The sequence below is a fragment of the Carcharodon carcharias genome, chromosome 4, assembly GCF_017639515.1.
Source record: "Carcharodon carcharias isolate sCarCar2 chromosome 4, sCarCar2.pri, whole genome shotgun sequence".
In the NCBI taxonomy this organism is placed as follows: domain Eukaryota; kingdom Metazoa; phylum Chordata; class Chondrichthyes; order Lamniformes; family Lamnidae; genus Carcharodon; species Carcharodon carcharias.
This window is the reverse complement of record NC_054470.1, coordinates 153,084,602-153,095,124: the sequence shown is the minus strand read 5'-3', so window position 1 is coordinate 153,095,124 and position 10,523 is coordinate 153,084,602. Positions and strand designations below refer to the sequence as shown.

The 10,523-nt window shown below is 40.1% G+C and overlaps 1 protein-coding gene across 1 annotated transcript in view; it reads left to right on the top strand.

Annotated features, from left to right (window-relative positions):
- Positions 1–10,523, top strand: part of zfyve16 (zinc finger, FYVE domain containing 16) — a 72,875-nt gene that overhangs the window by 23,136 nt on the left and 39,216 nt on the right. The window contains exons 3-5 of the mRNA XM_041186257.1: positions 7,448–7,614; positions 7,824–8,073; positions 9,085–9,210. Coding sequence (XP_041042191.1) covers positions 7,448–7,614; positions 7,824–8,073; positions 9,085–9,210 — 543 coding nt within the window. The remainder of the gene's footprint in view (positions 1–7,447; positions 7,615–7,823; positions 8,074–9,084; positions 9,211–10,523) is intronic.

Genomic DNA, 10,523 nt, shown 5'->3' with positions numbered 1-10,523 from the left:
TTAAATGCAGCTCTGAAAAGTGAAGTTCTGTTGTTGCTTTTGGCACTTCATCTACTAACATTGTTCCCACTTGACACTGTTGATGCTTTTGTTAAATGAATTTTCAACAATAAATGAAGCTTGAATTGAAATAAACACTCTCCTTGAGCGCAAAATCTGTGTCAACAAAGAATTGTTGAGGAACCACTGCATTCTCAGGCGCCATCACCTGGATGAAACAAACCATATTCCCAACTACCTGCTGAAGTGGACTTCCAAATTCCTGGAGCAGACAGTTCACCTGATATTCTGAGCAGTGTGCTTTCCTCTACCACCACCACAAAAAAATTATGACTAGCTGCAGAATCTTGTTATATCCAAATTGGGTGCTACACTTGTCTACATAGCACCAGTGATCGGTGCCCGATAGAGGAAGCCTTTAATAACTTCAGGATCTCTCAAAGCACCTACAGTCAATGAACAATTTTTCAAATGTAGCTGCTGTTTTAATGTAGGAAATGCAGCAGCCAATTTGAGCCCAGCAGAGCCCGACAAACAACAATGTGATAACAAATATATACTGTTTTTTGCTGTTGATTGGAGGATAAATGTTGGCCAGGTAACCAGCAATAACTCCACTGCTCCTTTTCAAAATATTGCCATGAAATCTTTTATGTTCACCTGAAAGGGCTGAACATCTGGACCAAAGTATTAGCATTGATTTTTCTGCTCATCAGCAATCACTATACTTGAAAGTAATTGCATGTGAAATGTTAGGAGATATGTGGGCTTTTGTTTCCAAAAAAAAATTTCAACTTTTACTTACTTGCTGATTTTTGCCAAACTCTACTGCAAGATAGCTGCATGAATATCCTTTAGTACCTTCTGAGATAAGCTTTCGATGTATGTTAGACAATGAATGTCAGACATAGGAACCTGTGTAAATCATTCAACTTTTTGAGCATATTCCACCATTCAGTTAATTCTTAGCTGAGCTGCACCTCAACTGTTTACCTGTACCCAACAAAAGTCTGTTCATCTCAGTCTTAAATTTCCATTGATCCACCAGGTTTCCACTATTCTTCGCATGAATAAGTGCTTCCAGGATTCACTCCTAGGTAGCCTAGTTCGAATTTTATTATGTCCTCTTATTCTGGATTTCCCTCACCAAAGCAAATAGTTTCTCTTTATAAGAACACAAAGAACAGGAACTGGAGCAGGCCAGTTGGCCCTTCAAGCCAGATCCACCATTCAGCAGAATCATGGCAGATCTACCTCACTCCACCTTCCTGCACTATCCCCTATTCCTTGATTCCCTAAGTACCCAAAAATCTGTTGACTTCTGTGTTGAATGTACTCATTGACTGAGCATCCTTAGCCCTCTGGGGTAAAAAGAAATCCACAGATTCAGAATCTTCTGGCTAAAGAAATTTCCCCTCCTCTCAATCCAAAATGGCCAACCCCTTATTCTGAGACCGTGACACCATGTTCTAGATTCCCCAGCCAGGATAGGCATTATCTTGGTGTCTACCTTGTCAAGCCTCTTTAAGAATTTTGTGTTACAGCTAGATCACTTTTCATTTTAAACACCAGGAGACCTAGCCTACTCAATCTCTCTCCATAAGTCAACCCTCTTATCCTGGGAACCTTTGTTGTATTCTCTCTAGCACAAATATGCCCTTCTTTAGGTAAGGGGATCAAAACTGCACACAGGTACTGGAGGTGTCTCACCAATGCCTTGGGTAATTGCAGTGAGACTTTACTGTTGTAATCCAATTCCTAGGTGCCAAAAGCTAACATAACATTTGCCTTCCAAATTGCTTCCCTCACCTGCATATTGACTTTGTGATTTATGTACAAGGACACCCAGGTTGCTCTGAATGTAGCTATTTCCTAGTATCTTGCTATTCAAAATATTCTGCTTTTATTTTTCCAACCAAAATGGATAAGGTATTCCATCTGCCATGTTCTTGCCCAATCGCTCAAACTGTCCATGTCCCTTAGCAGCCTCTTGTGTATTCCTAATTGCTTTACTTTGCCACCTGACTTGGTATTATCAGTATACTTGGATATGTTAAATTTAGTACACTTATCTTGGTCATTAATATAGATTGTAAATAGATGAGGCCCAAGTATTAATGCTTACGTTACACAGCCTGATAACCAAAATGTACTGTTTATTCCTACTGTTTTCTATCCATTAACTAATCCTCAATTCATGCTAATATTACCCCAATTCCATGACTTCTAATTTTGTGTAATAAATACTTTTTTGTGACACTTTTATAATGCTTTCTTAAATAGCAGGTCTTACTAAGGATTATACAACTGAAGCATCACTTCTGCACTTGTATAATTTTATTTGCTACTTTCCAAATCTTTGCTCCTGTACTACAAGGTTAATAATTAACCCTTTCTCATTGCATAATACTGGATCGAAAGTACCCTGTTTCCTAGTTGGTTCCTCAACATACTGATCTAGAAAACTATCTTTATACATTCAGTGAACTTGTCCTCCATGCTGTTAGTGCAAATTTGGTTTGCCCAATCCTTTTGAAGATTAAGGACCCCCATGATTACTGTATTATCCTTGTCACAAGCATCTCTACTGACTTATACTCTACCCTACATTGCAACCACCTGGGGCCTCTAAACAAACTCCCACCCACATAGTTTCTGCCCCTTGCTATTTCTTAGCTTCACCCAAACTGATTCTACTTGATTTTCTGAGCTAAGATCTTTCTCTCTCTATCCCATTCTTTATTATCAGGGCTGCCTGACTCCTTTTCCATTTTGCCACACTCTTCTAAAAGTCAAGTATCCTGGAATATTTTGTCCTCAACCTTGGTTACTTAGCTATTATGGAGAGATGGTTGCTTTTAGATTAAACCTATTAATTTCTGTCTGTCCTATTGATTCATCAAATTTCATGTGAATTATTCTCTCTCTAAGATATAGTGCCTTTAGTTTTCGCTTTTATCTAATTTTGCCTGATGCCATCTTAGTCATTCATGTCCTATTATATTTGTTACTCCCTCTCTCCCCTCTCTGACCCTTCTTGCTTATTATTATCCCAAAATGCTGTGCTGCTTTAGCCATGACATTTCCCTAGCTGCTTTTGAATTTGCCCATTCCCTGAATCCTCCCAGCCCACCTTCAATGGTTTAAAGCCCTGTTTACTCACCTCCTAAGTCAATTTGCCAGGACATTAGCCCCAGCCCAGTTTAAGTGAAGCCTATCCCAATGGAACAGCTCTCCTACTGGCCCATGAAATGAAATCCCTCCCTCCCATGCCATTTTTTTCAGTTACACATTTAACTTTCTAATCTGTTTATCCCTATGCGAATTGATGTGTGGCTCAGGCAATAGGTTCTGCTTTTTAATTTTGGACCCTAATTCCTCAAACACACTCAGCAGCGCATCATTCCTGGTTCTACCTATGTCTTTGGTTCCTATGCGGACCAGGACAACGGGATCATTTCATTCCATTTCTTCTCAGGAGATAGAAAAGGCATGAGAAAGGCAAGGTTACAGTGATCGTGGGAGATTTCAATATGCATGTAGACTGGGAAAATCAGGTTGGTAGTAGATCACAAGAAAAGGAATTTGTGGAATGTCTACAAGATGGCTTTTAGGAGCAGCTTGTGGTGGAGCCCACTAGGGAACAGGCATTTCTAGATTTAGTGATGTGTAATGAGGCAGATTTGATAAGAGAACTTAAGGTGAAGGAACCCTTAGGAGGAAGTGACCATAATATGATATAATTTACCCTGCAATTTGAGAGGAAAAAGCCGGAATCAGATGTAACGGTATTACAGTTGAATAAAGGCAACTACAGAGGCATAAGGGAGGAGCTGGCCAGAATTGATTGGGAGATGAGCCTGGCAGGTAAGACAGTGGAACAGCAATGGCAGGAGTTTCTGGGAGTAATTTGGGAGACACAGCAAAAATTCATCCCAAGGGAGAAGAAGCGTACTAAAGGGAGGGTGAGGCAACCATGGCTGACAAGGGAAGTCAGGGACAGCATAAAAGCTAAAGAGAAAGCATACAATGCGGCGAAGAGCAGTGGCAAACCAGGGGATTGGGAAGCCTACAAAGACCAACAGAGGACAACTAAAAAAGAAATAAGGAGGGAGAAGATTAAATATGAGGGTAAACTAGCCAGTAATATAAAAGAAGATTGCAAGAGATTTTTTAGATATATAAAGGGTAAGAGAGAGGCAAAAGTGGACATTGGGCCGCTGGAAAGTGATGCTGGAGAAGTAGTAGTGGGGAACAAAGAAATGGCGGAGGAACATAATAGGTACTTTGTGTTAGTCTTCATGATGGAAGACATGAGTAACATCCCCAAAGTTCAAGAGAGTTGGGGGGCAGAGGCCATTACTAAGGAGAAGGTGCTAGGAAAACTGCAAGGTCTGAAGGTGGATAAATCACCTGGACCAAATGGATTACACCCCAGAGTTCTGAAGGAGATAGCTGAAGAGATAGTGGAGGCGCTAGTGGTGATCTTTCAGGAATCACTGGAGTCGGGAAAGGTCCCAGAGGACTGGAAAATCACAAATGTTTAATTGTTTAAGAAGGGAGTGAGGCAAAGGACGGGAAATTACAGGCCGATTAGCCTGACCTTGGCCGTTGGTAAGATTTTAGAGTCCATTATTAAGGATGAGATTTCAGAATACTTGGAAGTGCATGGTAAAATCAGGCAAAGTCAATGGATGTTATCTACTTGGACTTCCAGAAGGCCTTTGACAAGGTGCCACACAGGAGGCTGCTCAGTAAGATAAGAGCCCATGGTGTTAGAGGCAAGGTATTAGCATGGAATAGAAGACTGGCTGTCTGGCAAGAGGCAGAGAGTGGGGATGGGGGGTTCTTCTCGGGATGGTGGCCAGTGACTACTGGAGTTATGCAGGGGTCAGTGTTGGGACCACAACTTTTCACTTTATATATTAACGATCTAGATGAAGGAACTGAGGGCATCCTGGCTAAGTTTGCAGATGATACAAAGATAGGTGGAGGAACAGGTAGTATTGAAGAGGAGGGGAGGCTGCAGAAGGATTTGGACAGGTTAGGAGAATGGGCAAAGAAGTGGCAGATGGAATACAACGTGGGGAAGTGTGATGTCATGCACTTTGGTAGGAAGAATAGAGGCATAGACTATTTTCTAAATGGGGAGAGAATTCAGAAGTCTGGAATGCAAAGGGACTTGGGAGTCCTAATCCAGGATTCTCTTAAGGTTAACTTGCAGGTTGAGTCAGTAGGCAAATGCAATGTTGGCATTTATTCCGAGAGGACTAGAATATAAAAGCAGGGATGTGCTGCTGAGGCTTTGGTCAGACCACATTTAGAATATTGTGAGCAGTTTTGGGCCCTGTATCCCAGGAAGGATGTTCTGGCCCTGGAGAGAGTCCAGAGGAAGTTCATGAGAACGATCCTAGGAATGAAAGGCTTAACATATGAGGAATGTTTGAGGACTCTGGGTCTATACTCGATGGAGTTTAGAAGGATGAGGGGGGGATCTGATTGAAACTTACAGAATACTGAACGGCCTGGATAGAGTGGACGTGGGCAAGATGTTTCCATTAGTAGGAGAGACTAGGACTGAGGGCACAGCCTCAGAAAAAGGGAAGACCTTTTAAAACAGAGATGAGGAGAAACTTCTTTAGCCAGAGAGTGGTGAATCTATGGAATTCATTGCCATAGAAGGCTGCGGAGGCCAGGTCATTGAGTGTATTTAAGACCGAGGTAGATAGGTTCTTGATTGGTAAGGGCATCAAAGGTTACGGGGAGAAGGCGGGAGAATGGGTTTGAGAAACTTATCAGCCATGATTGAATGGCAGAGCAGACTCGATAGGCCGAATGGCCTAATTTCTGCTCCTGTGTCTTCTCCAGCTGAATGATATGGCTTTAACTTTGGTACTGGACAAGCAACACAACCTTTGGGAATAGTGAACAATTTCTGTTCCCGTCTCTGCTATCTTCTATTACTACCACATTCATTTTCAATCCCCCCCCCGCTTGAATGGCCTCCTGCACTGGGGTAAGTCAAGGGTTGAGGCTACTCCTTTTCTCCATCCTGGAACCCCATGCCTTGCCGTCACACTGTCCTGTCCCTGACTATTGACCAACTCTGCTTAACCTAAGGGGTGTGACCACCTCCTGGAACAGTGTCCAGGTAACTCTTTCCCCTCCCTAATGCCCTGTTATGTCTACAGCTCAGACTTCAGCTCAACAACTTAGAGCAGAAGTTCTTTGAAATGCAGCCAATTAACACGGATGGCTGTCCGGGAAGACACTGCTCTCCACAAACTCCCACATGGTTATAGCATAGAACCTGCCCTACGATATGTATCTAACCTTATATATCTGATCAGTTAGTTATTTTTAATTGTTTCATTTATTTTAGTTATCTTTACTAAATTAGTAGCTTAAAATAGATAAAGCAAAGTAAAAGCAAAGTGTCGTCACTATCCGTCCCTTTATTTGATTAGTACACCCCATAACTAATAAACTTTAGGGAATGCAGATCATTTTTATGCCACCAGCTTATAACTCATTAGGCCATAGTATCATTCTGGTGAATCTGTGTTCCTCTTCCAAGCCCAATGTAACTTCTCTGAGCTTCAGTATGCTTAACTGAATGCTGTACTCCAGATGGGGTCTTACTAAGGATTTATATAACTGAAGCATCACTTGCGCACATGTATTTCAACACCTGTGAAATGAAGGCCTATGATCTATAGCATCATAGTTAAGTCTCCTGGTGTCTTCCTGTGATATCTGTATGTGCATTTTGGCCACTGAATATAGATCAGGAGAAGAAACCCTCTTCTTACCCAAAGGCACTGAAATCAATCATAGGATCCCAACTGCTGTCCTAGCTGAGATCAGCTAACACAGAACAGATTGGGAATCAAATCATATGTTCTGTGCTTAGTGCTACGTATTGGCTATATTACTACATATGCTACATTAGCTTTCTCTCAAAAGGCCACTTAGGAAATCTTTAAATTATCCTGCACATGAAACTTTAATTTGTCTCTTTCAGTGTCCTTTTTTATAAAATGGTGACCAGAATTCTGCACTATTTCGTGAGTCTAACCAGTGTTCAGACACAAACTGCAATAACTTAATTGGCAGCAGACAAAAAATTATGCTAGTGAAATATCTGTATGTACATAAATTGTTTATACATATTTGTATTTTATCTATTGACTGCCATTGGACTAATTTGTATCAGCATGTCTATGAGCATCTTTCCTGAGTTTAGAGTTGGGGATGGAACTTTTTTATGAATCTTTGCTATATTTGAAATCTATATTCTTTAATGCTAAGATATCAGCACATTTCCTGTATGAAAATTTGCGTCTGCTTAAGTTGTGATCTAGAGAAAATAGAATTGATGGAATAGTCCTGATATGTTTGTGGCTTTCAGTGATAATATGTATGTATACATTTTATTCCTCCACAGGCATCTGTTCCAGAGAAAACAGAAGGGTCTGGTTTGCAGATGGTATCCTGCCAAATGGAGAAGTGGCAGACACAACAACAATGACAGGAAGTTCAACAGTTGGAGTAGACAAGGGAGCACCAGATGACGTGTGCCGAATGAGTCCCATCACGCAAGAACCAAAAATGGTATTAGTAAATGCCAAATTAACTCCTTTTAAAACAGCAAACCCAGTTAGTGGTAGAAACTTCTTAACCTAAAATGGGGCTTATTGTATACCTTTTGTATCCTTTGTTCAGATAAGCAAGCATTTATATAACACTTGTAAACATTTTAAAATCTTCTAAAAATCTTCAATTACTTTAAGCTTTAGATGTCCTTTTTCTCCAATTTGCAGCTTTCGTCTAGTAGCACAGGGGATCAAACCCATTCTGATGTTACAAGTCAAGTTGATGCTTTGAGGACTGATTCAGCTATGACAAAGATGGTTTTGACAAGTCTTCAAGATGTCAAGTCTGACATTACTTGTCGAGCAGACTATAGAGCACTGGCTAATGTTGGCAAGTCTGTCACAAAAGTCATCAGCCTCATTCCAGATGATGAGCATGGTCTACCTCCCATTATTGTAGCAATAGGAGAACAAGAAGGTATTTGATATTGATGTGTCAAAGATTTTAATTTTTTTGTACATATTTAAAATGTAAAGGCAGAAAGAAATGCTATTACTTCTGTAAAATAAGTATAATTTAAAAAAAAAACTTGCCTTACCATGGCTCTCAAAGGTCCAAATGTGCTTTAACAATAATGAATTGCTTTGAAGGATCAATCGTTGATATGTAAGTGATTGTTGTAGCTATTAGTGCAGCAAGGTCAGACAAACTAAAGAAATAATTGGGCACTTAATGTATTATTTGGCCTTTGATCAAGCCCTCATTAGATTTGTTGCAAATTTCAACTTTAAATGATTCTACCTGATTTGAGGAATTATCTAAATAAAGCAATGAATAACAGCCAATTTGGATGTGACCTGGGCTTCAACTTTTGATATTTCCAGAATAATCAGGCAGTATCCAGTGAGAAAGAAAGACTCTAGGAGAAGGATGCACCACCAGTCATTTATTGCAAGGGGAATGGAAAATAAAAGTAGCTATGTTTTTGCTACAATTGTACAGAGCATTGGTGAGACCACATCTGAAGCGCTGTATACAGTTTTGGTCTCCTCATTTAATAGAGGGCACAGTTGCATTCAAAGCAGTTCAGAAGGTTCACGTGACTGATTCATTTGACTTGTTAATAAAACAACATTGTAGATGTTGAGATAACCTGATGGATTCTGTTTGTATGTGGTAAAGCTATCACTTATTTCAGCTTGGCTCAATTGATAGAACTCTTGTCTCTGGGTCAGAAAGTTGTGAGGTCAATCCCCACATCTGGAACTTGGAGTACAATCTAGACTGAAATACTTCTATTATTGACTATTACTTCAATGGTAGTTTTATTCTTTGATTGAGATGTGAAAGGAAAGTTCTTTTTTGATTGTGGCTGTTAAAGCTGTAAGTGGGGAAAACATTACGGTTAGTATTCTAGAAGGATGTTATCAAATGGCCATCTTCATTCACTTTTTATCTTGTTTAATTAACTTTTTCTTTAATGTGGAGACCCAGTAGTGGTGGAGGAACATCCATCTCAGGACCAAGCCATGTTGCTGCTGGAGGATGGAGGGCCTAATCCTTTGACCTTTGTGTTAAATGCCAATCTTCTAGTAAATGTGAAACTTGTGAACTGTAAGTACACTCTCCATTTCATAAAGTTGTATGCTAAGTAGTGTCATCTGGATGCAAGGCTATTACTTCATTTCTCTCTTGCTCTCTTGCTCTCTCATCTCTTGTTCTCAGGTCTTCTCCAGGTCATGCGATTTTTCATTTCTCTATTCCCATGTGCCTTGTTGCCCTTATTGGTTACCTCAGTTCATGACAACTCCATGTTAGACTATTTGAATTTGAGTGTTATAACCCTTTTTAAAACTTAGGCTTGATATTACTTATCACCAAAAGACACACTCAAACATTTTTGATAGGTAGTGTATGATCTGTTTATATCTATCTGGGAAACACCAGTAGTTCAGCAAGGCTGGACCAAATCTATCTTGCATGCTCCTTGGCAGATGTACTCGGAGTTCTCAAAAGTTCATTTTTTTTAAATCCCACAGTCCCAGACCACTGGCACATCTGCCATGATATGATTGAGTTAAGGTACTTCCAAACAGGTAGAATATATTAAGCAAAGCTATACCTTATCAGTATCGTAAATTAAATTTCAAGCTAACATGCAAATATTTTTGTTTAGGAATTCATCTCATTTAATGAATTATAACTTGCAAACACATGGTAGTGCAGTTGAGCTAATGAGATTAGCTTACTTCCTCATTACTGATAGTATCTCTCAGAACTTTTCCTCTTGCAGTTAATTGTTCCACAGTGTGAATCTGCTGACCAGAATCCTTTATTTGATTCTGTATTTTCATACATTTGTTCGCACCTGATCTTGTTTATTAGTTTACACAGACATCAATAAGGAATTTTGTACCTACACCATTAAACCACATCCTTCATTAGGTGATTAGCTCGTTCAGGGGGTCCAAATAATATGGCCAGTGCTCTAGGAATCTGTTTAAGTACAAAATCTTGGTAAACTCAATTGTGTATAATAGCACAATATTACACTTGTCCAAATAGTCAACTCACATCTGTTTACATCACTGGCATTCCTACTCCCTGGCTACAAGCTCAGACAGGAGTTCCTTTTGAAAAAGTCTGAATCTACCCTCTGTGCTTCCCTTGGCCTTCTCTGAAGGGTCCATCAAGGCACCTGCAGCTGCCTTCTTATAAGCAGCAACCCCAAATGCCCCTCCTTTTGTTGCCCATTGTGCCAGCTGGTGTTATACTTGTCAATCCCTTTCATGTTATGCCCACCTTGTCCGCCACTATCATCCTGAGCTTTGACATTGATTCAATAATCCTCACCATTTTCTACATTTCCCCGCAGAATGTCTATTTACACATGGGCAGGTCATCCATGACTTTGTTTGGGTGATTGT